Here is a 26,211-nt window from a genome sequence, read left to right as displayed (position 1 = left end):
CCCCATGAGAAATGACTTCATCCAGGCTGCGTCTCTGGCCCTCTGCCTGCCACTCAATCCAGTCTGGGTTGGCCCTGTCACTCGCTGCTCACAGGGCAGCTCCATGACTCTGGGATGGGTTCACAGCCTCAACGAGTGACAGGCAGAGTTGGGCCATCCACTTCCCAGTCCCTTGCCCCTTAGCAGGATAATCCTACGCTGTGTCTCCGAGTCCCCTAGCAGCATCGAGCCTTGGCAGCCCAAACGTGCAGCCTGTTCGTGAACTCCGGGTCCTGACATGCTTCCCTACTCTTCCTCATTTTCCTTCTGGCATTTCCTGGGTTCACTTCCCAAATGAGGACTTGAGCTCAACTCTTTGTCCCATCTGCTGCTGAGAAAACCCCATGCCTGCCACGTGCACACATGTCAACACACATATATACACATGCACACACACGTGACATGCATGCCCACAATTACACACAGAGCCTGGGTGCTATGAGAATTCAAGGACTTGTCACTTTGGGTTCCAGTTTTATTTAGTAATTCTGTTTAGTCTCAGGATATCCAGAACGGACAGCAGGCCCCAGTCTGAGCCTTCGGGCCTCTCTGGGACTCCCGCTCTCGGTCAGCACTGCAGAGTCACACGCCCATCAATGAAAGGAGACCATGGGGACACAGGGACCAATGCAGCCCCAGGGAGCTGCTTCCTGGCACATAACTCTATAGCTATTGCTCCACGGGGACTGATTGGGACCCTCACTCTGAGGTCTGCAAGAACACTGGCCTGGGACCATCTTTGTAAACTATAGGAAGCCCAGAATAAGGATCGGCTGTCCGGGCACCATCCCTGGGGCACAGGCTTGTGGCTTCAGAGGGTCCTTAGAGACAGGACTGACATCAGACTCCAGCCCCTGCGTCCGGACACATGGTCATCCTGCCCGCAGTCAGCCACCTGTGCCCAGGAAGGCCATCCCAGTGCAGCTGGCACCTTGAAGGACGGGCTGGCCGGGCCTCCTATAGCATCCCCTACCTGAGTGACACCAGCCAAGAGCCCCAAGTACATAGGATCTCCTTTCAGTACCCGTGGGCTCTGAGCTGTCGCAGACTCAGGGACTCAAAGCACCTCTCACCAAGGGACACCAGGGACTTAAGCAGCGTCCCTTGTAACTGCCCAGCAGCTGCAGGAGGTGGCCTGGACTTGGCATGATCATGCATGAGACCAACAGGGCTTGCCAGGCCTCTCCATTCCAGAGCTACCATTGGGCATTCCCTTCTAGTCTCCAGGGAGGCCTTAGAGCTGCATGGCAGGGGTTGTGGGGCAGGGCAGGGAGCAGGCAGAGCAGGAGGCCAGCACTGGGGAGTCCCTGAGAAGCCTGGGCTGGCCCCAGTCTAAGCTGCTCCAATGTCATCATAGTCGTCCTCATCCGTGGAGTCTGGTCGGGAGGCAGGAGGCCCTGTGGGGACAGGAGGAGGCCCAGTCACTGATCCCGCTGCCCCAGGGGGAAGAGCAGAGCAGGTCAGACCACTGTCCCCTCCCCTGGCTGCTGTGTGATACCCCCTTGTCCCCTTGCCCGCTGTCATGGCCATGCTAGCAGGTCAGTCCCTGGCAGAACTTGGCTGGCTAGCTCAGGTCCCCATGCTGGTGAACATGTGGGTGCTGAGGGCCCCTCTGCTGCTACAGCCTCGCCCAGGGGCCACCAGCTGTTTCTACTCGCCCACCTGCACAAACGGGGGACTCGGTTCCTTCTACAGCAGCTGCTTGGATCATTTCTCCATCCAATTCACGTTTGAGTTCCTCACTTCCCCCCAAGCTTGCTCCGCTTTCCCTCCCCTCTCCTCTTGGCCCTCTCCCATCTCCGTTTTCTCCCTGGGCTGATGCATCCTCTGGGCTGATGTCCACAGTGCTGCCACCGCCCCCACCCCCCAACCTCTCCAGGTCCTCCCCAGTTGCCTTCTCACCTGCCCCATTACCTGGACAGCCAAACTGCTCCACTGAAGGCAGCTGGGGCGGTGGTTGGAAGTTCTGGTACCACTCTCCAGAGGAGGTGCTGGAGCTGTCCTCGGCCGGGAACCCTGCTGGGAGAACCCGCCAGAGCTGGTCAACAACTCTCAGAGCAGGGACAGGACCTCGCAACCCAGGACAGCGCAATGGCTGGAGGCTGGGGAAGCTTGGCTTACCCGAGCAGGTCACCTGGGGGCTCGCTAGCTCCAGGTTTGGAGGCTGCTCCAGCAGAGAATTCCTTTCTGAAGGGAAGCCCTGAGAGCTCCAAGGCAGCTGAGGCTTGCTGCTGGGACTGTTGCAGTAGTCCTCCCCAGAGGAGGTACTGGACTCGCTCTGGCTTCTGTGTTGACTCTGAGGGCCAAGGGAAGGAGTGCTTGCCATGCTGTGTCCAGGGTTAGCAGCTGAGATGGGGACATGAAGCTCTTCAAGTCCTGAGAAAAACAGAAGCCATGCAGCAAAGAGTCTTCAGATCAGACTCTGGGAAGAACTTAGGGCCCACAGTGACTGTAAAAGCTGGGAAGGACCCAGCGCAAGAGGTTACTGCTGTGAGTCTCCAGGGCAACTGAGCTACCCAACCTAAAGACAAACCTGCCATCCACACCGCTCCTGCCTCACACCCCTCCCCAGCCTGACTCACCTTCCTCGAGTGGGGGCATCTGGAACCTTCTCTGCTGGACCTCATCGTCTGTGACCCGGTGCCGCTGGGAATCTGTAGGCAGAGTGGGTTGTTGAGGAGGGTGAAGGCTCAGCCTCCTTGTCCCGGGAACCCAGGGTGGCAGGATGGCCATGACCTTTCCCATTGGCTCACCCAGGCAGACCCTGCATGAGACTGACCCAGGGTTATCCTGAAACACGGACGGGTCAAGCACTGAGGGTGCCATGCACCGCCAGCTGCCCCTCTTCTGACCTAAGCAGTTAGCAAGAGGCTCGGCCCTGCTCCTGGTGCCCTGACAGCTCTGGGCAGGAAAGGGGCTGCTATTTGCTCCTCCATGGAGACTAGCATGGTGGCTGCAGAGGGTCACAGCCTCAGTGGCTCCTTCAAGGGGGGAAGCAGAGTCCTGGAGGCTGAAGCACCTGGGCATACAGGACAGTGGAGTCAGCCCTGGCCTGCTTTGGATGCAGAGCTGCCAGGCCACAGGCTTCATTTTCCCAGGAGGTAGGCTGGGATGGGGCTGATGGGGGCAGCCCCAGCTCTGGCACGTGAACATAGGTGGGCCATTCCTTACTATGTGGACCAGGTGGACTCCCCAGACATCAGGGGTGTGGCTACACATGTCCATTAGGGTTTGGAGGAGCTAGAGAAGTGGTTCCACACTAGGGGTGGGTTCTCTGGTCAGCCCCTGCCTCCTTGTAACTGTCCCAGTCCCCACCAGAAGCACCATCTTCCCTATGCTGCTCCCCTCCCCCTACAGATAGAAGAAAGGAAGGGCCTGACAGGACACTAAGAGCTGGGAGCTGTATAACAATGGGGTGGGTGGGGCTAACCCCTGTGGGACACAGAGGTGTGGGCAAACAAAAGACTATCCCAGACCATCCCAACAGCATCTGTTGCCTGGACTCCCAGAAGTGGACCCTATGGGTGGGCCTTGGGTTCCTGGGGGAGGGGGTGGGCGTGTCTTTGGAAGGTACTTCTCCCAAGAGGGCTCTGAAAGCCAGAGTTAGGATAAGGAAGCCAGCATTATGGTGTAGCAGGCTGAGCTGCCACTTGGGACACACTGGCAAGGTCCAACAGTTGCTTCATTTCTGATCCAGCTTCCTGCTAATACACCTGGAAAAGCAGATGATGGCCCGGACCTGCTGTGATAATTTGGGAAGAGAACGTATGCACGCAGGGTCTCTCATATCTCTCTTTCTCTCTCTCTCTCTCTCTCTCTCTCTCTCTCTCTCTCTCACTCTCCTTCTCCCTCTCTTTCACCTTTCAAATAAATGAATCAATCTAAAAAAAAAAAAAGTGGGGCCACTGTAGATCCAAGGAGGCAGTGATCAACATAATGGCTCACAATTTGGATTCCTGATGCCCAGGACAGAATTCCCAGCCCCTGGCTTTGGCCTAGCCCATCTGAACCATTGCAGGCAGTCAGGAAGTGAATCAGCAGGTGGGTTCTCTGATCCCTTGCTTCTCCAATCAAAAAGAAAACAAAGGCCAGAGTTAGGCCCAGCCATCCTCCCCCACCACATCCTGGCTCGCGTGTGGGCACTTCATGCATGCTCTGCCTCCTGCGAGGGCTCAGCCATGGCACCCTCCTGATAACGAACTGGGAACCTCTACAACCGTGAGCCAAAATAAGCCTCTTTTCCTCCTAAAGAGCTTCTCCACACATTCCATGATAGGGAAGACCCTGCCTGGTCAGGACAGAAATGCCTTGAGACATGGAGCTGACTACCAGGTCACTCAGTGCTTTGAAAGTTCAGTGTGGGCCCACTGTCAACAGATACAGTGGGTGAGAAGGCGGATCCTGCCCACCCTCTGCAGGGGTCACAGGCAGGACCTGGGACAGGGGCAAAGTGAGTCCTGGGGAGCCTACAGGCACTCACTGTAGAAGGTGCTCAGGGCCACGGGAGGCTGGGTGCTGAAGTCATAGTGCTCGTAGTCTGAGTCTGAGCTGGAACTCGAGTCCTCGGCAGGCTGTGCCCGGACCTGGATGGACAGCTTGGGAACTGGGGAGAGATCAGAGCAGAGGGCAGAAAGGTGTCGGGAGAGGGTTGAGGGGGGACAGCAGACAGGGCAGGACAGCACCCAGTGGTCCATCTCAAACAGGACTGTCCAATGAGAGTTCTCCTAGCTTGCCTTTCTACTTCAAACTCATGGAGCCAACCACAGTTATTTGCTTAACAAACATTCTATGGAGCACACTCTTTGTGCTGGGCCCTATGCTAACATGCCATTTACAGCTCTGATCTCATTTACTTATATCTTGACTCTGTGGAGTAGGTAGATTCTTAGCCCCAGTTTACAGGTAGACAAACTGAGGCACACAGAGGTTCTCACCTTGCCCAGACAGGCAGGTGTTCTGGTTCTAAACTTCTAGATGCTTGAGTGACTGCTTGTTAGTGAGCCTTGCTCAAGATACTGCATTACTGCAGCTGGCACAGTGGTTCAACAGGCTAATCCTCCACCTTGCATTACCAGCATCCCATAGGGACACCAGTTTGTGTTCCAGCTGCCTGCTTACAAAGCCTGGGAAAGCAGTGCAGGATAGCTCAAGTCCTTGGGTCCTGCACCCATGTGGGAGGCCCAGAAGTTCCTGGCTCCTGGCTTCAGATCAGCTCAGCTCTGACTATTGAGGCCACTTGGGGAGTGAACCAGCAGATGGAAGATCTCTCTCTCTCTCTCTCTCTCTCTCTCTCTCTCTCTTTCTTTTCCTCTGTAAATCTGCCTTTCAATAAAAAATAAATAATGTTTTTAAAAGATACTACATTCCTATTCTATTCTCAAGTATCCAGATCTGGTGTGCAAAGAAAAGCTGTTATATTTGGTTAAGTTTTATATAGGTTTTCATGTCTTCACGCTCTTTTTTTATGAAGATGATTAAATATACTAATAATGCAAAGTGATTAAACTCCAGCTCCTACGTGTGACTCCCAAGAGCTTTCAGACTTTACATCATAAAGGATGGATTCTTGGCCCAATGTCTTTTTCACTTGGAAAACACAAAATAAATCTATGTTCCATGTACCGATTGGGCAGCTTTCCACAAGAACCAAGATCCAAACTGCCCTGGGTCTGTATTGGTCCAGAACTCACAAGCCTAGTGGCCTGAACTTGGACATCACCTACGCATCCAGCTCAAGAGGCACTGGACCTGCTCCCAGATCCCACAGCCACAAGTGGGCTGTAGGGGTGTCACCTCCAGGAGGCTGGCACTGTTCTGACCTAAGCAGAGAGCCTGCCCTGGCTGTCCTCCCACCTCCCACGCCCAGGGTGGGGCACATCCTACCTTCTTCTTTGGGGATGGTGATGGGGACCGCTTGGTAGCTATTGGTCCCTGCTGGGATGGTGGTGGGCAGGTACTGGTGGTTCATGGTAACAGGGAGGGCTGAAGGAGGGGAGGCAGAGAGTCTTATAGGTCATTGTTTTGCCCTATCCAGTCTACCTTGCCTGCTCTCATCAAGCCACCTGCTTCCTCCCTACACGCATGCACACACACGCATGCACACACACATACACAGGCATGGGCACACTGGCTACTCTTCCTGGGAGAGCCACAGTGGTGGTTCCACCTCTGTGCTTCTGCTGGACACACTGGGAAAGTCCTTCCCAGCAGACAGAGGTGTTTCCCAGTGCTGGGGGGGTCACTGCTGGTTCACACCACTCCTGCTGGAGTTCCATCAAAGCTCGTGAGGCTCTAGGACGGCTGTACCCAGTGTGCAGCCTGGGTCCCCAAGCCTTCCCAGTGCCTCTCCCAGCCCTGCACTTACCGTACTTCCCTTTGATTCTCAAGAGGATGCAGGCTATGGAGATGAGAGAGGCAAGGAGGAGAATTCCCAGGATGATGCAGGGGATGAGGAGTGCCAGCTCCCGGGATTCCTTGTCATCCACTTTCACTATCACAGAAGGTTCTGGAAAGAACCCCAAGTTAGAGAGGGAAAGAAATGGGTAGAGTTCTCCTCACCTTTTTTTTTTGCTGCCTTACCACTCTTCCTACAGTTGAATCCCTCCTCCTTTTTAACTTTTCTCCCTCCCTTCCTTTAAAAGGATTTTCTCATCTGCTTTTGAGTGCCTGGAATACAACAGGTGCTCCATAAATGCATACTGAGTGAAGGGGCAATTAACCACAGGAGTTGACCACTGGAAACTGTCCTATGGCTCTAAGTCTACAGGGGTTTCTGTTATCCCTGTAGAACTCCATTTCTGTTCAACAGACGATTGTTGAGCACCTACCATGTATCAGGCATGAGATGCTAAAGATACAACTATGATAGCAGCCTCAGGTACCTCGATGGCAGACAAGCAGATCTATCCAGTGTGGGAGACACCTGTGATGGAGACCTGCACGGAGACGCCGGGCCTGAGGCTCACTGGGGGCACCTTACTCTCCATGGGCGAGGAGCACAGCTAGTATCCTCCCGAGGACATCCCTGGAGGAAGGACACTGACACAAGAGGGATCATCCCACCTCGGCCTCAGCAAGAGCTAGTGTTCAAGGTGCACCCAGCAGGCACCTGCTCTGCAGCCTGCACATCCTCCTGATGTTGCAGTACCTGAGACGGGGGACAGGGAGCCAGGTCAGAGCAGAGGATTTTGGGCAAACCCTGTGGCTATGCCATGGCCAGGAGGGATCTTGGGCCTGGACTAGATCACCCAAAGAAGAGCCCCATTTTGTAGCTGAGGAGTCGGAGGCTCGGTTGGTTCATTGTTGCCCAACATCACACAGCTGGCAAGAGGCACAGGGAGCATCTAAGCCCAGGCATTGGGCTTGATGCTGGCCAGGCTATACAACTGGTGCACACAAAACAAATGTAGGTTTGAAGTTAAGGTCTTGGATGCTGATTCTGGCGAACCCCTGCTGTCACTTCCGCCCCAAGCCTCAGCTTCTTCCAAGAGTCCTCTCCCAGGTCACTGTGGAGAGCAGCAAAGGGCTGGGAATAGTAGCTGACACGCATGAGTCCCAGTGCCTGGAAATGTTGGCTGGTCCCCATGACCTGGCAGGCCAGGACCATCTGGCCTCTCTCCAGCTCTAGCCTTCTGCCCTACAGGAAGGCATTTTTATCCCTGGGCTGTCAGAAGCAGGACAATAGCACAAAGTGCCCAGAGGGCTTCTGGGAAGCAAGTCCACTGGCCACCGCCCACCCCAGACAGATGCACACACAGTGCATGTGCAGGCATACACACACACATGCACACACAGAGCCCTGCGTGTCAGAGAGACTAAGTCCCCAGCAACACTCACCTGTGGACGCCGGCTGGACACTTGCAGGGGCTTCGGAAGTAGACAGGTTGTTCAAACTCCGCGAACCTGTGGAAAGCACCACCCACTCCCTCAGCACAAATCCTGAACACCTACTGTGTGCTCAGCCTGGTGTGTGATCCTGAACAAGGCAGACACGTAGCCTGGAGCTGGGGCATGATGCCAAGGAGACTTCTTCCCACTCCTTCTCAAAAAGCAGGAGGTGAGGGGTTAAACGCTGGCAGGTTCTCTAGTTAGAGTCAGGAGCTAACAGAAGAATCATCCTTCTGTTTAATCTGCCCCAAACCACAAATCCCTTTTCTGTTCAGGCCTCGTTTTTATTCTATCATCTGCATTAGCATAGTCAGCATCCCCATTTGACAGGCACACTGACAGAGACATGAGCTTGCAGAATCTCTTCACAGACGTTACCTGATGTCCCAGGTACCCTAGTACAACGGGCACCTGTTCATGAAACTAACAGTCCGGGTGCAGGTGAGGGCGAGCTGTGAAGCTGCCCAGCTGGCTCGTGGCAGAGCTGGAATGAATGACCAGGTCACTGCACTCCACAGGGGTGCCTACATCCCAGGGATGTATTTAGGTCTTATAGCCCTGTTCAGCCTTGGATATCTCAGAAGTGGGGGACATGCGCTTGGCAGTGGCATTGGCTGGCATCCAAGGAGTTCACTTTGCCAACCTCTCTCATTCTTTACCTTCTGGGCAGTAACCATGGTGTACCTTACCATCAGTGCTGTCTTGGATCTGAGGGGGCAGGGGACTTGGCTGGAGTACGCTCTCCTAGCCATAATGAAGGTCCCTGAAAGCATCATCGCTCATATGATCACCGTGCCCTGACTGTGTTGGTACTGTGCTCACCACCCCCTGGCTGGCAAACAGATGTCACCTCCTGAGCAGTGACAGTGGCTTGGCATCCTGTAAGACATTCCTCAATATTTAATTCCTGACTCTGGGGCTGGATTTGAACATCTGCAGCAAAGATCATCCTGTTGACTCAGCTAAGGGTCCCTCAGGTGCCAGCGTAGCTCTTGAGCTACAAGTTCAGGCCACGCACCTGGGTGGAATCCTTGGGTCATTTCTGTGGGTGATGAGGGGTGTGGGTAGCTGGAGGGGAGCGTACCTGAGCAGAGGACCCTGGCCGCGTGTGACTGGCTGCAGAGGTTGGAGTTGTTGAATCGCCAGGAGCAGTCAGAAAGGGTGGGCTCCCATCCCTTGCAGGAGTAGTACATCCTGCCCGCCAGCGAATGCGGCCGCCCCTTGGGCCTGTCCACCACGGTCCCGCAGCCCAAAGCCTGGCACAGCACACCGGCCTCCTGGGAGTACCACTCGCTGTCACACACTGTGCTCCACACCCCTCGGAAGTGCACCTCCACCTGCCCCTCGCAGCGGTCGGCACCTCCGCTCAGGCGCCATGACTGGTGCTCTGTAGGGAGGAGATGAGGAAGTCTTTGGAACTGGAATACCCACCAGTCAGCACACCCCAGTGCAGACACCGCGGGCCACTGCAGCCAATCGGCCTCAAGAGCTTCTGCAATCTCCTTCCTGCACCTGCACCCCTTTCATCTGCTCTGGCTGGCTCCCGATCCTCACTCCTCAAGGTGGGGTCCAGGGAGCAGCAGCGTCAGAAGTACTGGGATCTTACTAAGACACAGAACGCACAGGCTTGCTCAGGCCTGCTCAACCAGGAGCTGCTCTAACACACTCCCTCCACCACCAGTCTCATCCCGCAAGAAGCATCTGGAAGGGCCAACGGCCTCCTTGGGGGAGTCCTGCCTTTGTCTTCCTCCTACAGCTGGAAACTAAGTGAGACGTCCTCTCTGGAGAAGTGTCACCTCCTCCAGTGGGTGGACAGGCTCATCCTTCCTGGATTGTGTTTCCCTGGAAAACTCTGGGGGCATTCCAACACGTACTTCCCTGAATTGCCTGGGTCTCATCTCCCTGCCTGAGCTGTGAGCATCTGAGGGTAGGGACCCAGCAGGTGGGTAGAGTGTTGATGATTGGAGACAGCTGGGCTGTGCTCCCACTGACCTGCACACACGACGCCGGCATCTTCCTTGTGGCCACAGTAGTGGGCTCCTGGCATCCCTGGGCAGTCCCAAAGGTAGTCCTCGTTCCCGGAGCAGTTCACTTGGTCCCGGTGGATGGGCCCTTGGCCAGGGCTGAAGTGCAGGCCGGGCAGGGCCTGGATGGCCCAGCCACAGCCCAGTTGCCGGCACACCACGTGGGCATCCTCCAGGTCCCAGGTGTCATCGCATACTGTCCCCCACCTGCCATGCTCTTGCATCTCCACGCGTCCAGCACAGGGACTCCCACCGTCCACCAAACGCAGCACGCGATTCTCTGGGGGAGGGAGGGTTTTGTGGGGGATGGGGCCGGAACTTGGGGTCCTGAGCAGGAGAGTTGTGGGTGGGGCGGGGCATAGTGGAAGGACCAGGAGCTACTTGGGCTGTGTGCCCTGGGTTATCGGTGTCTGCAGTACCTGGGGTGAAGGGTCGAGGCAGACACCCCGAGCTCGGAAAGGGCAGGCTGAACCCGCACCATCCAAATGGTGTGCGTCTAGGAACCTGGGCGCTCTGGAGACCCAGCACTGTACCTACCTGCGCAGGTGACTTGCACCGGCTTCCCTTCGGTGCTGCAAGGCCGGTTCACCACCTCACAGAGCTGCCACTCGGAACTGTTGCACCGGACCGCTGGCAAAGAGGTATTCGGGGCCCTGCTGGCGTTTCCACCAGCGGATCCCCAGAGCAGCTCCTGGGTAGGCGGGACCGGCTCGCCACAGTCCAGCACGCGACACACAGCTTCAGCGGCGCGGCTGTCCCAAGGCGGGGACCCGCACACGGGCTTCCAGGTCGAGTTGAGCTGGATCTCCACCACCCCGCTGCAGCGGCTGCTCCCATTCACCAGGCGGGGCCCTGCAAGTGCCAGACTCGAGCTGAGAGAAGGAGTCACACTCTGCCCTTTTCCCCTGTTAACCCTGTGGGTGAGCTTGGATGAGGTCCTGCTAGGTCTCTGGGGGCCTCAGTTTTCCAGTCTGTAAAATGGGATTATGTGGGCTCATCCCGAGCCACCCTTTAAGGTCTGACCTCCTAGCTCTCCTTAGAGTGGAAGATGGGGTCCCCCGACCCCACTCATCCCTGTCTCCAGGGCAGAGTTCTGGGGTCGGGGCCCTAGTCCACTGGGTGTCTCTGTGGCTCTGAAGTGACCCCAATGTCCCGGAGGACAGATGTGCAGTTGGTGATGGGCTTCTGCTTGGGAACCACCCTCCATTTTTGCCTGTGACTGGGTCCGCAGGGCTAGCTCATGGCTTGGCACAGAGTGGCTCCCTCATGAGCCTCCCTGTTGGGTACCTGGTGGCATCTGCAGTACCACCACAGACTCTTTAGCTGATTCTCCACAAATCCCCTGACAGGTCTCCAGGAAAATCTGTATGTGTGTGTCTGTGACAGAACTGTGACTCTAATGGCAAAACTCCAACCGCTGAGTTGGGAAGAAGTATTGTCCCAAGGCCAGGAGCCTCCTGGGTGCGCCCAAAGTCTCTCTCCCTCTTCAACCTACTTGATCTCCATAAGCTGACACTGGAGAAATGGGTTGGCTCACGTGGCTCCAAGGGCTTGCTGTGTGTACTGTTGGTGTCCGGTTGGCCCAACGGTGCTGGAGGGGGGCGACCTGAAATTAACCAGCAGCAGCCATGGTCAGTGAGTGGGGCAGGATGTGGAGGGCACATGGGGAGGCATGGGCTGAGCCTATCCTGCCCATGTACTGCAGCCTGTGGAAGGACACGGCCCTCAGCCTCATCCCTTGCATCATCTAAGAATCACAGACACCTCTCAGGCATCAAGACAGAGCCACAGGGAGGAGCAACACGGGCACTAAGGCTAGAGCCGCCGGTGCGGCCACGGGTGGGCAGCTCAGCCTCTCTTTCCACCCATTCTAATTTACTATCGGTAACATTTAGGAAAATGTTGTAAGGTTGAGAGGAGATGACACCTGTGGAATACTTGCCATATGGAAGCAGCTCAGAAACAGGAGCAGTTTGGGAACAATTTGCATTTGCAGGATTTGTTCTGACACCTGTGGCTTGAGCAGAATTGGCACATGGTCCGCTGAGAACTGCTACTGAGAAACTAACGTTCGCTGGCCAAGGTCCTTGCACTACACTTGCTAATTCAAGAGGAACAGCACACACACACACACACAGTGAGGCAGACACTGGCATTCCAGTTCTACTACAAACTAGGTAAGGGAGGTCTAAACAGGAAATGGGGGCTAAACACCATGGCTCAGTGGCTAAACCCTACCTTTGCATGCACTGGGAACCCTAATGGGCATCGGTTTATATCCTGGCAGCTCCACTTCCCAACCAGCTCCCTGCTTGTGGCCTGGGAAACCAGAGGAGGACGGCCCAAAGCCTTGGGATCCTGAACCCAGATGAGAGAACTGGAAGAAGCCACTGGCTCCTGGCTTTGGATTGGCTGTCTCTGAGGCCACTTGGGAAGTGAACTAGCAAATGGAAGATCTTTCTCTCTGTCTCTCTTTCTACAGATTTGTCTTTCCAATAATAAATAAATAAATATTTTCTTTTTAAAAAACTACATTTAAATAAAGGGATGCTGTGCTAGACAATGGCCGTTTGTGCTTCCAGAGTCACTCCTTGCTCTGTCCCACAAGGCGGCTCCATTGGAACTAGATCTTCACGGCCATTTGAAGGCATCTGCTGATGTCAGCCAGTGTGAGCCCCAGCAGAGACAGGAGGGCAAGAGGCCAGCGATGCTGCATGCTGCTTTCAGACTCCTCTCTATGAGGTCCCTCGGGCAGGCTGTGCCTTTTCTGAAGTCACTGCTTCTCCCAAGGTAATTGCCTCCTCATGCCCATCTTTGGCATCTCACAGATCACCCCAGGTCCTCTCTCCTGAGGACCCGAGCATGGTGCCCTTGATCACTGCGTTGCAGGAGTGCCTTTGTGAACAAGCTGCCTTTCAACTCCTATTTCCTGGGGGAACCCTGCCTGGAAAGTGGCCCCGAGGCCATCGGCTAGCAAGCAAGCGCAGAACCAAGCTATGAACTGTCTCCTGGGACCTGGACCCCTGGTCTACCACACCCCGCCCCCACCCCGCACGGGACCAGGCCTTCAGAATGGCCTGGTTTCCCCTGAGACCTGGCTCTCGGCCTCGTCTGATCTCCCCTGCAGCTGGGTTGGGGCAGTGGAAGCTTGCATAGAAGGATGCATGCTCCCTTCCAGCCACTGCAGGGAGGAGAGAGCTAACATCCATACTTGGTGTCTTCCCTGTTGCAGGATGTGAGAAGGTCCTGGGTTCCAGAAGCAGCTGGAAGACAGAGGAGGATGCTGACCTGACTTGGATTTTGTGTGACTTAAGCAACCACCCTTCACTAGGTTCCTCCAGATTAGGGGGCGAGTCTTATTGTCACCACCTCGCCCCACCTGGCTTGACTGACAGAGGCTGAAGACCCAGCAAGATTCAATGGCCTACAAAATTGCACCATAAAATGCAAAAATTTAAAATAACAATGTAGCAAAATCTAAAAAAAAAAAAAATTCAGTGGCTTCCCACCCTGATGAGCATTCTTTCTCTCTCTCTCTCTCTCTCTCTCTCTCTCTCTCTCACACACACACACACACACACACACGCACATACCCCCTACAGCCACTGCCCTCCTTCCTGCTTGCTTCCATCTGGACCACTCCATCACCCAGACAGCAAAGAATGAGGCTGTAACTGCCCATCCTCACCAGCTCCCTGCTCGGCTGCCCAGGCTGACCCCCTGGAGGGGAATCACTCAGAATTCAGAGCACAAACTCTGCAGCTAATGCAATATTCAGAACAAGAATTCAGATGCCCACAAGTTAGGACTGCAGAGTCCTGGTTCCCACAGCAACGGGTCCCAGGGCTCTGCTGTCGCTTTCGGCATTTCTCAAGTGTTGGGGGAGGGGAGGGGTTGGGATGCGGGCTGCGGTGTGTGAACATGCGTGGGCGTGACTGCATGTGCTAGGATGTGACAGACCATGCACGCATACATGTGCAGGGCTCCAGCTCTGCTCTGTGCTAGCTCTGTCTGAGTCTCCCATCCCCTACCCCAAGAAGACAGCCCAACTTGTGTGTAGTCTCTCTCTTCTGAACAGCAGGAGCAAAAGCAGAAGTTGCAGACACCTCCCTGCCCCAGCCCCTGGGAGCCAGGCCTCTGTTCACAACCGAGGGCCCAGTGCAGTGTCCAAGTTTCCTGGCATGGCCATCACTTAGCTGGTCCTGTGATTCCCATCTGCCTTTGCATCGGTTCGCCCTTTCTCTACAACCACACTCACGTGCAAAGGAACCGTTAGCCTTTTCCTGTGCACTCACTCTAAAAATTTTAAAAAAAAAAAAAGTTCTGTGCAGTTTTTTAAATAGCAAAAAATTGGAAACAGAGTGAACATGTGTCCACAAGGGAACCGCTGAGTTCATCGTGGCCCAGCCACAGTGCGACACCCGACACAGCCCTTTGGAAAGAAAGAGGCCCACACCGGTTAGAGAGATTTCCACACTGTGCTGAGTCAGAGAATCAAGGTGTAGAAAAAAAAAAAAAAGAACAATGGTACAGAACGATTTTCAAAGGCTGTGTTTATAAAGTTGTGTGTACTGTAATCCCATGGGTGTGACGTGGTTAGGTGGGAAGATACAAATTAGCACAGGTGTGTAAAAGGGGCCCAAGAAAAAAGCCAGGCAAGGCATGCAGCAGGCTCAGGAACAGGCTGGAATTTCACACTCCAAAGCCTCACACTCGCCCCCATAACTTCCTAGGTGGCCCCAGCCACAAAGAGAGCCCCCCAGGAACATTCTCTTTGCCTAGTGCCAAACGGGCTATGCAATCCAATAACATTGGGTAATAAGACCTCGGAAGGAATTCCACCCATGTCAGCAATCCCTTTGTCTAGGAGAAGGTGGGCGCAGAGGGGAGTTCAGAGAGCAAAGTTGCATCCCGCCCACTTACAAACCCCAATCTGAACACAGCCTTTGCTCTCAGCTCTCTGTCCTTCGCTGAGCCTCCCACCTGACCTATCAGGTGTACTCCATCAAACCTTGCGATTTTGCTACCCAGATCTGAGTGGCTAGGCACGCCCAGATCCATCTGAAGAAGTGCCCACCTGTTCTGACCAGCACCCTAACTCATTAGGCCTTGTTGCTGCTCTGTCTCACAGCTCAAATTCTTCCTTGTGGGAAAACCAGAACCTCTATTCCAGCCACCTCTGGCAACAAAGCTAGGTGCATGTGCTGATGGACAAAAAATTAGAAAAATCTTAAAACGTGTAAGGAGATCTTTATATTGCTTGAATGAAATAGAAGGTAGGTATAACAATAGGTGTCATAATAAGGAAACCCTACTAGACATGTTAAAAGGTGCGTCACCCTCAGTCCCCTTGGGGACACATTTGGCCTAGCAGTGCAGCTGCTGGTTCGGGGGCCTGCGTTGCAAATCACAGGGCCTGCTTTTGGCTTCTAGCTCCATCTCCAACCCCAGCTTCCTGCAAGCGTGTGCTCTGGGAGGCAGCAGTTAATGGTTAAGTGCTTGGATCCCTATCGCCCACACAGGAGACCTGAATCCCCAGTTCTTGGCTTTGGTCTGGCCCAGCCCCAGCCATTGTTGCTATCTGGGGCAATGAACAAGCAAATGGGCAATTAAGTCTGTTTCTCTCTGATTTCCAAACAAAATAAATGAATAAATAGATTTATTTTGAAAAAAAAAAACAGACTGGTGGGACATTGAGAAGGACTAATCAAATTATAGTTATTGTGTGACTTAGTGTTACTTAACACCCAGTTCATTTGCCATCTGAATCTATCCTGTGTGTGCCTCAAAAACATCTTGAGTTGTGCCCCAGATTCTGAAAGGGAGGGCACAAGATGGGGAATTGATGAAGCAGAGCAGAGGAGAAGAAAAAAACTGAGAGAGCCCTGCCCAGCACAGGAAGGAGGCAGGTGCCTTTTTAGACCAGCTCCAGGCAGAAGCCCCTCCATGGGATGGGACCCTGAGAAAGACCAGGGGAAGTGTAGCCAGGGACACTCCAAGCCAGGAAGGATAAGAGCACAAAACGGTCCCCAGCCCAGAGCCTGAGAAGACATGACCCTGATGTTCACTCTGTGTGATGCAGAATTAAGGTCCACTGAAGATACAAAACAGCCAGCTCCAGGCAACCAGCAACACCACCAGCTCGAGCGGAACTGCCCCTTCACTTCACTGGGCATGCTAAGAGAAACACAGGCAGAGAGCTGAGTGGGTGACGGAGATGAAACCACGCCTGTAGGCATTCGGAGAAGGGAGCGCCAAGGAGAACCAGTGTGGGAAGTGTGGTACATGTCACCTGCCGGAGCACACTCCAAAAAAAGCCATGGGGAAGTGTTTGGGAGTACACATGCCAACAGCTTCAACAACAAGGATTGCAACATCAAAGCAAGTTCCCTGGATTCAGTTAATTCCGCCTCTGGGGACCTGCCTAGGGAAACCATCCTGCCGCCACATGGTGGTGCAGCCAGCTAAGCTGCCAAATGTGACAGCAGCATTCCCTACCAGAGTCCGATTTGAGTTCTAACTGCTGAGTTTCTGATCCAGCTGTCCGCTAACGAGCCTGGGAAAAAAGCAGAAGACGACCCAGGTACTTTGGTCCCTTCCACCCACGCGGAAGATCTGGATGAAGTTCTTGGCTCTGGGCTTTGGTCTGGCCCAAACCCAGCCACTGTGGCCGCTTGGAGAGTGAAACAATGGGCGCAAGATCTCTATCTTCCTCGCCTCTCCTTCTCTGTAACTCTGCCTTTCAAATAAATAAAATGGAAGGAAGGAAGGGAGGGAGGGAGGGAGGGAGAGAAGGAGTCCTGAATACCAAAGTGGCATGGAGGTTCAAGTCCATGATTGAGAATTGCACACAGCCAAGCTCCTTTTAACCACGTGGCTCAGACAAACCATAAGCCTCTCTGAACCTGAGGTACCCCCTCTGTAGAATGGGAATCAGATGTACATCATGAGGGTTAAATAAGCCAATTCCTCAATCAGTCAGAGGCAGAAAGCTTCTGGAAACATTGTTTCTAATGGAAAACAAAAACACCAACAAGAAAAGAAACAGAAGCAAAAACCCCAAATTGGAGAGAGCTGAATCATCTCCAAGAGATGGACTAATTAGGAAAAGGCAGTGCATTAAAAGTGTTTGCAAGGACCAGCCCGGTAGCCTAGCAGCCGAAGTCCTCGCCTTGCATGCACCAAGATCCCATATGCGGGTCTCAGTGAGTTTTAATCCTGACTGCTCCCTCATTCTGCTCACCTGAGCTACAGGGAAAATCTGGCAGACCATGTAGCCTTGTTGGCCAAAGCCATCCTCACTCTCAGGAAGCAATGAAGACTTCAACAGCCTGGGGGGGAGTCAAGATGTTTGTTGAAAATATTAGAACTGATGGAGACCACAATAGAGGCACCATCGGACAGACTTTTGGCAGGTGCAGGTTGATTCCTGCCATTGGCTTGCTGTGTGACCTTGAGACCTTGACCTTCTCTGGAACAATTGTCTCACTTTCACAACCATAGATTGATGAGGCTTGGAGCTCTTCCAGTCCTTTCCTTCTCTGATTATAATTGAGCAACATACAGAGTACTAGACAACATCTCTTGGAAACGTGCTGCATGCCTTATCTGTGTGTTCTACATGTAGGGCTGGTTTGAATCCCCACACTACATAATGAGCTGGTGGATTATAGAGGCAAGACTGGAATCTGGGTAGTCCTGTTCTAAAAGCTACCCTTTTAACCATTACTGTGCATGGCACAGTAATGCACTCTCATCTAGCAGGACAGAGGTCAGGCCATTGTCATCAAAATGTTTTGAACAACTTGGATATGTGACTCTTTTTTAAAAAAAAAAAATCATTTATTTTTATTAGAAAGGCAAATTTAAGACAGTAGAGACAGAAAGATCTTCCATCTGCTGGTTTGCTCCCCAGGTGGCCACAATGGTCAGAGCTAAGCTGATCTGAAACCAGGAGCCAGGAGCTTCTTCCAAGTTTCTCATGTGGGTGCAGGGTCCCAAGGCTTTGGGTCATCCTCGGCTATTTCCCCAGGTCACAAAGCAGGGAGCTGGATGGAAAGTAGAGCAGCCAGGACATGAACCAACACCCAGTGGGCTCTCGGCACGTGCAAGCAGAGGACTTAGCCACTGAGTCATCGTGCCAGGCCCCTGACTCTCCTTTTTCAATCGTAAATGTCACAAAATCTAAATACTGGTGTTAATTTTGGATGGAACTTCAGGGTTCAAATAGAGCTGTGTTTTAAATATACACATTGTGTTTTTGAAGGCTTGGTAAAAAAAAAAAAATAAGAAGAAATAAAAATTTTCCGTTACTTTTTATGGTGATAGTATGTTGGAATGATAATATTTCTGATACACTGGGTTCATGACATATATAGTTAAATGAACTTCAGGAGCAGGTGCTTGGCAAAGCAACTTGAACCCTTCATGTGGTGACTGCATCCCATATTACAGTGATTGGGTTCGACACTTGGCCCTGCTCCTGCTTCCTGCTAATGTGTACCGTGCTAGGCAGCAGGTGATAGCTCAGATAATTGGGTTTCTGCCACTCACATGGGAGATTAAAGTTGAGTTCGGGGCTCATAGCTTCTCCTAGCCCAGACCTGATTGTTTCAGGTATTTGGGAAGTAAATCAGTGAATAAGAGATCTGTCTTTGTATCTTCTCCATCTATCTCTCTCAAATAAACAAATAAATAAAAACGAAAGTCTTAAATAAATCTACTTCACCTGTCTCTTTTTCCTTTTCTCTATTGTGGCTACTAGAAAACTTGACATTACACCATTTGTACAAGCCAGCACAGCACTGGGGAAGAGAACAGGGGTGTTGTGTCCTATGCCTTGGGTTGGAGCCTTTGCAGTGACTGCAGCCAGTCAGCTCGCCACTCTGCACCTTGCCATCTCTGACCCACAAGCTAAAGCTCGTGAAGCTTCTCTCAGAAGCCTTTCTGTGGACAAGTGCTCTGTTGGCTGTTGAGACTGAGAAAACGTGGTGACTGTCACAGCCTAGGCTAATGATCCTGCTGAATAATTACAGCAAGTGGGACCCGAGGGAAGGCATGCGCCAAAGTTCTTGGGAAGTCAGAGCCATACAGCGGCGATCCCCCGCGCAGTGCACCTGCCGCTCTTACTTGAAAGACAACCTGTTAGAGAGATGAGATTTTCTACCTACCAGCTCACTCCCCAAATGGTCCAAATGGTCAGGGTTAGATCAAACCAAAACCAGGAGCCAGGAATTCCATCCTGGTCTCCCACGGGAGTGGCAGGTACTTAGCACTTAAGCCATCTTCTGGTATTTTCCCAGGCACATTAGCAGGAAGCTGGATTGGAAGCAGCACAGCCAGGACTCAAACTGGTGCTCAGATATGGGACACCAGTATTGCAAATGGCAGCTTAACCCACTGGCCCCTGCAAGACCAGCTTCTTGACATTCCTCTCCACCAGACCGGGATTAAGCTTACTGGCTTCCCTGTCCGTGAGTGACCACGCAAAGGATGACAGCCTCGGATTTCCCTGAACTTGGAAGTGTTCACCCACCAGGACTCCTGATAGGGATACAATTCAAACCTTCCACCCCCACCTGCGAGGGACTAACTTCCGAAAGGGCTTCTAACTCCAAACACGAGCAGCAGGGAGGAGCCCATCCTGTGCTGGGGTAGGGAGTCTGAATGGCTGTTGTCCCACAGTCCCTGCTGCGTGGACAGGGTAAGGTCCTACTGTTCAGCAACAAGCTAGCACACCCCCCTCTCCACAGCTATGTGACTTGCACACTAGGTGGAAATGGGAAGGACTATCAACCAAGAGAGTGCTGGATTTAGGGGGAGGGTCCCCACATGTCGGAGGATGCAGGGGTTGCCATGAATCACAAGAGTTCCCTCGATGTTGTTAACTGAGAGCACTGGGTAAAGGGCAGAGGATGCTATGAATGGATTCAAATTGGACAGCAGCCCAGGCCTGACGGCACTGACGGCGCATCTGACTGGGAGGGGGGCCTTGGAGTGTCCTTTATTTCATCCAGGCTGTGTGGAGCTTCCTGGGGTAGTGTCATCCACACCAGCCCAGATGAGGATGCCCACGGCAGAGACCAGGTTATATCTGGGCTGCACTGCATGCCCTGCAACGCCCAGGAAGATTGCAGTCACTTTTGTCTCTCACAAAATTTTGTTTGGTTCCTTTTCCTTCACATTGTCTCATTCCACTTAGCGAGTGCCTGAGAACACAAGGACAACGCTACCCTTTTGATGGACAGGGCGAGGTGAACAGCAAAAGCTCTGAGTCCCAGTCCCCAAAGGGCCAACGCCATTCATCTCAGTTTTTTCATCTCCGTCTTGTTACCGTGTCACAGCACAGAGGACCTGGCCCTACAGACTCCCACTGTGCAGGCCCGGATTTTAAATCCCTCCTCTCCCACCTCCAAGTGCAAGGGGAAGTGAAGGGCAGCCGTGGTGGCTGCAGGAAGGGAGCTTGGCGATGACAGCAGCGTGGCTCGCCTGCCTTGGGGTAGATTCAATTTTCCTGTCTTTCTCTCTCTCTCTCTCTCAGGAAGGTGAAAGCGTGTGAGCCTTCTTCTCCTGAAGGCTGAGAGATGAGTCTGTCACCAGCCTGCATTCAATTCCATTAACCTTTACTGAGCTTCCTCCCAGTGCCGGGGGTTAGGGAGAGAAGTGGAACGGCGGGGGACGCAGCACAAGACTCAGTTCATCGCAGCTCCTACTCCCTGGACATTCTCTCTGCATAAGCAGGTCAGGGACTCTGGGACCGGATAAAGCAGTGATCTGAACCACCAGCTGTGTGACCCTGAGGAAGCCAGGAGCCCAGCTGGGGTCAGCTTTCACCTTGCTCTGGGCTTAATCCTCCAGTCAGCCAGGACAGCTGTGAAGGCTGTTAAATGTGAAAAGCTGGCACTTGGGAGGTGACAGCTGCTGCGGTGGTCCCCACCCCGAGGCTTCGGCCTTTCCCTCCTTCAGCACCAGGTGAGGAGGGGAAGGTGGCCGCCACTTAGCATACCAAGATACCTCCCAAAGTGCATGGATAATGGAACTCAACGGTAAACCCATTGTGATACAAAAAAGTGTTTTGAAAGGTTTAATACATATTTTTATAAAAAAAATTTTGAAGACTCCTTGCATGCATAGATTCAAAAAAATCCTCTAGGGCCCGGCACTGTGGCCTAGCGGCTAAAGTCCTTCCCTTGAATGTGCCGGGATCCCATGTAGACGCCAGTTCTAATCCCAGCAGCCCCATTTCCCATCCAGCTTCCTGCTTGTGGCCTGGGAAAGCAGTCAAGGACGACCCAAAGCCTTGGGGCCCTGCACCCGCATGGGGGACCAGGAAGAGCTCCTGCCTCCTGGCTTTGGATTGGCACAGCACTGGCTGTTGCAGTCACTTAGGGAGCGAATTGCCAGATGGAAGATATTTCTCTCTGTCTCTCCTCCTCTCTATATATCTCTGACTTTGCAATAAAAATAAATAAATGTTTTTAAAATGCTCTAAATGAAACACTTCATTCCCATTTTCATGAACTTCCTGGAGCTCCCTGTGACCAGGTGTGACAGGGGCCCCCTCAGCCTTCTCTCCAAAGGGACAATGACAGTTCCCCCAAGACTGCAATTCTTCTTTTTCTCTCCCCGTCTTTCTTCTAATGCTCAGCCACACTGCCTCAGATCCACAGCTTGGCTGTTCCCTTCCCTGGCTCTGCCAGTCTGGCATCCGCATTCCTGGAGAGGAAATGAGGGCCATGGTTGCCATAGTAACAGGAGTGCCTGTGAAAGCAGAAGCTCCTGCGATCTTGGCCTTGAGGCTGCAGGCTCACTCGGATCCCTGGGCCAAACGGTACCTTCTCCACAGCTCCAGATGCTTCAAAGAGACACAGCCCTCGTGGTGGGAGGGTCACGAGCTGCCTGCAGAGGCACTGGCCTTTTTCCTGCCCCATCTTCTCCACCCTCTGTCAAGTGTCCTGAATGGGGGAGGAGGACATCTCTGCCCTGCCTCTGGCACTTCCATTTTGCAGGTCTTGGCAGGAGCCCTTCCCCAGGTCCTGGGCAAACCATCTGTTAGGCATCTGGCCACAGACAGAGTGCTGGGGTGGAGTCCAGTGTGCCTGAGTTCAAACCTGGCTTGCTCCTTACTGCTCTGTGACCTTGGGTGGGTCCCTTCCTAACCTAACTGGTCTCCCTCATCTCCAGGACTGACTGAAGGTCACAAGGAAAACCCAGGGTCCAAGCAGACCTCAAGGAGTCAAAGCGTCTGGGTGGTGGATGTGTGTGTGTGTAGGTATAAGTGACTTGAGCAGATTACAAACAAAAGACACAAAGATCCTACTCTCGCACATGCGGTGCCTAGGAGTCAGCATGTGGTGTGATGGGACACATTCTGTCCCGGATCAGAACATTGAGGTCAAGTCCTAGCTCCACGCCCACCTTGAGCCTCCTGCTGATACGCACCTAGGAAGCCGCAGTGATGGCCCAAGCCACTGGGTGCCTGCACCCACATCGGGTTGCTGGCTGCTAACTTGAACCTGGCCCAGTCCCAGCTGTTGCAGGCATTTAGTGATCTACAAATGGAAGTGGAAGCACTGTGTGTGTGTGTGTGTGTGTGTGTGTGTGTGTGTGTGCCTCTCTCTGGCTGTCAGACAATAATAACAAGAAAAATAGCCGATGATATCCTCATCAATTTGAAGTTCGTATTTGACAACCAAGTCACACCTTTATGTATTAGTTCTAGACAAGAATTCTCTATTACTTCACATGTTTAGGATTAAAATAATAATAATAATAATAATAGGAGAAACTAAGATAATACCAAAGCTCACCAGCTAGAAGCAAAGATACTGTGCTCTGTCACAGACCGGATGACTCGGATGGCTGAATGAGCTGGATCCAAAACTATCCACTTGGGCAGGTCTTGAAACCAATGAGAACAGAAGTCACAGCGTCATCCAATTGACTGTAGTTTGTATACAATGTGACATACGTCACAATACCCACTGGCATTACAGCTACATCACGGTGTCATGGAAAACAAAGAGGTGGAAGGACCAGTTGCCCAGGCCAGGCTGCAGGTTGTAAGGCTTGGGGCGTAAAGGTTGAGCAAGTTTTCTCCAGCATCGTAGGCTTTCTGACTGCTGCAGGTCTGAACAAATAAGACAAAAATGTCAACCTCTCTTACACCTTGCTGGTGGAGACGCCTGGGCCTTGCTAGAACATTCTCTCTGCTCTTCTCCGCATTGGCAGTTTTCTGACAAAATGCCTGTACGATTCCAGAATAGTTCTCTTTGAAAGCATACTGGTAAGTTTCCCCTCCCCTGGATCTCCTAGATTCTATTAACATTTTTTACCATATAAATTTTTAGTGATCAAAATAAAAACAAACTTTTCAAAATGAAAGCAGGGGTTCATCATGGCAACCTAGTAGCCAAAGTCCTAGCCTTACCTGCCCCAGGAGCCCAAAGGAGCATCGGTTTGTATCCCGGCAGTTCCACTTCCCACCCAGCTCCCTGCCTGTGGCCTGGGAAAGCAGTAGAGGATGACCCAAGGCCTTGAGACCCTGCACCTGTGTGGGAGACCCAGAAGAGGCTCCTGGCTCCTGGGTTCAGATCAGATCAGATCAGCTCTGGCCATTGCAGCTGCTTGAGTAGCAAACCAGCACATGGAAGATCTTCCTCTCTGTTTCTCCTTCTCTCTGTGAAGCTGACTTTCCAATAAAAATAAACTTTATTTTTTTAAAATGAAAGCAGGAACTGGTGTTGTGGCACAGCAAATTAAACCGCTCCCAGTGTCACTGGCATCCTATGTGAGTACCCATCCGATGCCAGCTGTTCCGCTTCCAATCCAGCTCCCTGCTAAAGCAGCTGGGAGAGCAGTGGAAGACGGCTCAAGTGCTGGAGCCCCGTCACTCACATAGAAGACTTGGATGGAACTGCAGGCTCCTGACTCCTGACCTGGCCCAGCCCTGGCTGTTGTAGGCATTTGAGGAGTGAACCAGTGAATGTGGAAAAAAAAAAAAAAATCTCTCTTTGTTTCACTTTCTCTGTGTAACTCTGCCTTTCAAATAACAATAATAATTTTTTTTTTAAGTTAAAAGGGGGGCCTGGCGCAATAATAACCTAGTGGCTAAAGTACTTGCCTTACATGCACCAGGATCCTGTATGGACACTGGTTCTAATTCCAGCAGCTCCACTTCCTAACCAGCTCCCTGCTTGTGGCCTGGGAAAACTGTCAAGGACAGCCCAAAGCCTTGGGACCCTGCACCCTGTGGGATCAGGCCCATGCTGGATTCTGCTAGGGAAAGACAGAGGGAAGGGAGGCCTGGGTGTCAGGGGCTGCCTCAAGCCCTGTCTCTACAGGTCAGATGCAGACAGAGGCACAGACAACCTGCTCCAGGGGGTGTGGAGGAAGAGGAGTGGTCGTGAGTCCAGGAAGTTACGGCAGGGACAGTGGTCTCTGGGCCAAGCAGCATGTCACTAGGGCAGCCGGAGCAGATCCAGCATTTAGGAGGACTTCCTTTGCCATGAGCATTTTACATGTGCACCAGGAGGACCTGGTGGGGAGTTTTTATTACAAAATCCATTTAAAAAAAGAGAGAGACTCGGGGAGGGCAAGTTACCAGCCTAAAGTCACCCAGCCTGCAGTTGACAGAACCAGTGTTCAAACTCAACTTCACTTCCTAATTCTCTCCCCTCCATCCTGCCAACCTGGGTAGTTGAGAGAAGGTAGCAGGGCACCCTGAGCCAAGGTTTGGAGGCTAGGCAAGACCTGGCAGCCTGGCTCCAAACTCAAGAGAGCAAATGGCTGAGTAAAAGCCCTGGAGTGTGGCCACTCTGTGACAAGGCTGCACTGGGTTTCTGCAGGAACAAAGTCGAAAGTGCTGGGTTGTTCAGGATTTCCCGGGGGGGTTGCCCCACCCACTGGCTGCCAGGAGGGGCCCCTGTTTGCCATCTCCCTGAGTTGATGGACTATCAGTTTCTGGTGAGTTAAACTGAGCGTGGGTGAGGGACAAAAGTCCCCCAACCCAGGAGGATGTGGAGGCCTTTCTGGGGGGCCGGAGGATCCATAAGAGAAGGCATGCTGGGAAGGAACTAGTCATTTTCAAGCTAGAATCAAAGTGTCTCCTGGGGGCACCTGACGAGTCTCCTCTGCCCACCCCCCTTCATGTACGCATGATCAAACTCCCAGCCACCTGCTCTTTTTCAATAAATCCAGGCTCAGACCTAAGTTCAAAGAGAAGTTGGAAAGCATTAGAGATATCTAGATCAGTGGTCTATGGTCAGCTTGTGTCATGAACAGCCAGGGACTGGTAATCGCCAGCAACCAAAGAATTCAACGGTCCCCTGGGTTCAAGTTCGTGATATAAATGTGGCTGTCCTGGTAGGGAGATCACACCTGCTGTTCCCCATGTGTGCCTTGCTCTACACACACGGCATGCACTCATTTATCTCCTTATGAGACCGGAAGGCCTTGGTTTCCCTGATGAGAAAATGAAGGCTCGGGGGCATAAAATGACTTGCCCAAGGTCACAGTAACTAACAGGTGGAATGGGATTTGACTTCAGATCGCTCCATACCCAGGCCCACACTCTAAGTTGTCGGCCCACAAGATTAGTCTGAGAGCCAGTACGGTCCTCTTAAGCCCTCATTCTTTTGTTTTTATTTAGGCAGAGCGGAGACAGAGAGGCAGCCAGAGACGGGGTGGAGCCCTATCTCATCCACTAGTTTGTTTCTCCCCCACCTGCACCAGCCGGGGCTGGGTCGGGCCAAAGCTGAGAGCCAAGAAGCCAATCCAGGTGTCCCTCGTGAATGGCGTCGACTCAACCTGCTGCCTCGCAGGACGCACAAGAGCTGGAACCTGGATCTGAAGCAATGGGGAAACTCCAACCCAGGCACTCCAGCATGAGATGGGGGCATCTCAAATGGCCTCTTCACTTCTAGGCCTTCCACCATCTCTCACCTCTCTGAACCCTTGGCCAAGTGGATGTCATTCCTTCTTTCCTTAGTAAAGGAAGCAATACTTCACTACTCTCAGCTGGGTTCTGCGTCAGGCTCACAGTCTAACACAGGGTACACAGGTATGTGCGGTTGATTCTGGTCACTTGTATGTGTTATCTCAGAAAAGAGTCCCCTAGGAGGCTGAGGTGGGAGGGAACAGCTGTGACGCCAAAGAGCAGGTGAGCAGGGTCTGAGCAGAGAGGCAGGACTTACAAGGATGGAAACGTCACCGACAGAAGTGGAGCCCCAGGTCTTGACCATAGGACCTGTGATGCTGGCCT

The 26,211-nt window shown here is 52.8% G+C and overlaps 1 protein-coding gene across 7 annotated transcripts in view; it reads right to left on the bottom strand.

Moving 5' to 3' along the window:
- Positions 1-500: 500 nt before the first annotated feature.
- CD6 (CD6 molecule) overlaps positions 501-26,211 on the bottom strand; it is a 39,580-nt gene continuing 13,869 nt past the window's right edge. The window contains exons 2-13 of one of the 7 annotated variants that reach the window (XM_041004259.1): positions 11,446-11,556; positions 10,488-10,802; positions 9,919-10,230; positions 9,011-9,313; positions 7,876-7,941; positions 6,404-6,544; positions 5,923-6,021; positions 4,520-4,642; positions 2,622-2,693; positions 2,161-2,415; positions 1,942-2,055; positions 501-1,436 (exon numbers count right to left, since the gene is read on the bottom strand). In XM_041004259.1, coding sequence (XP_040860193.1) covers positions 1,372-1,436; positions 1,942-2,055; positions 2,161-2,415; positions 2,622-2,693; positions 4,520-4,642; positions 5,923-6,021; positions 6,404-6,544; positions 7,876-7,941; positions 9,011-9,313; positions 9,919-10,230; positions 10,488-10,802; positions 11,446-11,556 — 1,976 coding nt within the window. In that variant the 3' untranslated portion in view covers positions 501-1,371. Of the gene's footprint in view, positions 1,437-1,941; positions 2,059-2,160; positions 2,416-2,621; positions 2,694-4,519; positions 4,643-5,922; positions 6,022-6,403; positions 6,545-7,875; positions 7,942-9,010; positions 9,314-9,918; positions 10,231-10,487; positions 10,803-11,445; positions 11,557-26,211 lie in introns of all 7 variants that reach the window. The other 6 variants (XM_041004258.1, XM_041004261.1, XM_041004260.1 and 3 more) reach the window with 6 other exon arrangements.

Source organism: Ochotona curzoniae, unplaced genomic scaffold (assembly GCF_017591425.1).
Source record: "Ochotona curzoniae isolate NIBS_2020 unplaced genomic scaffold, NIBS_Ocur_1.0 scaffold_3171, whole genome shotgun sequence".
In the NCBI taxonomy this organism is placed as follows: domain Eukaryota; kingdom Metazoa; phylum Chordata; class Mammalia; order Lagomorpha; family Ochotonidae; genus Ochotona; species Ochotona curzoniae.
The sequence above is the reverse complement of the archived record's forward strand: the minus strand, read 5'-3'. Positions and strand labels throughout refer to the sequence as shown.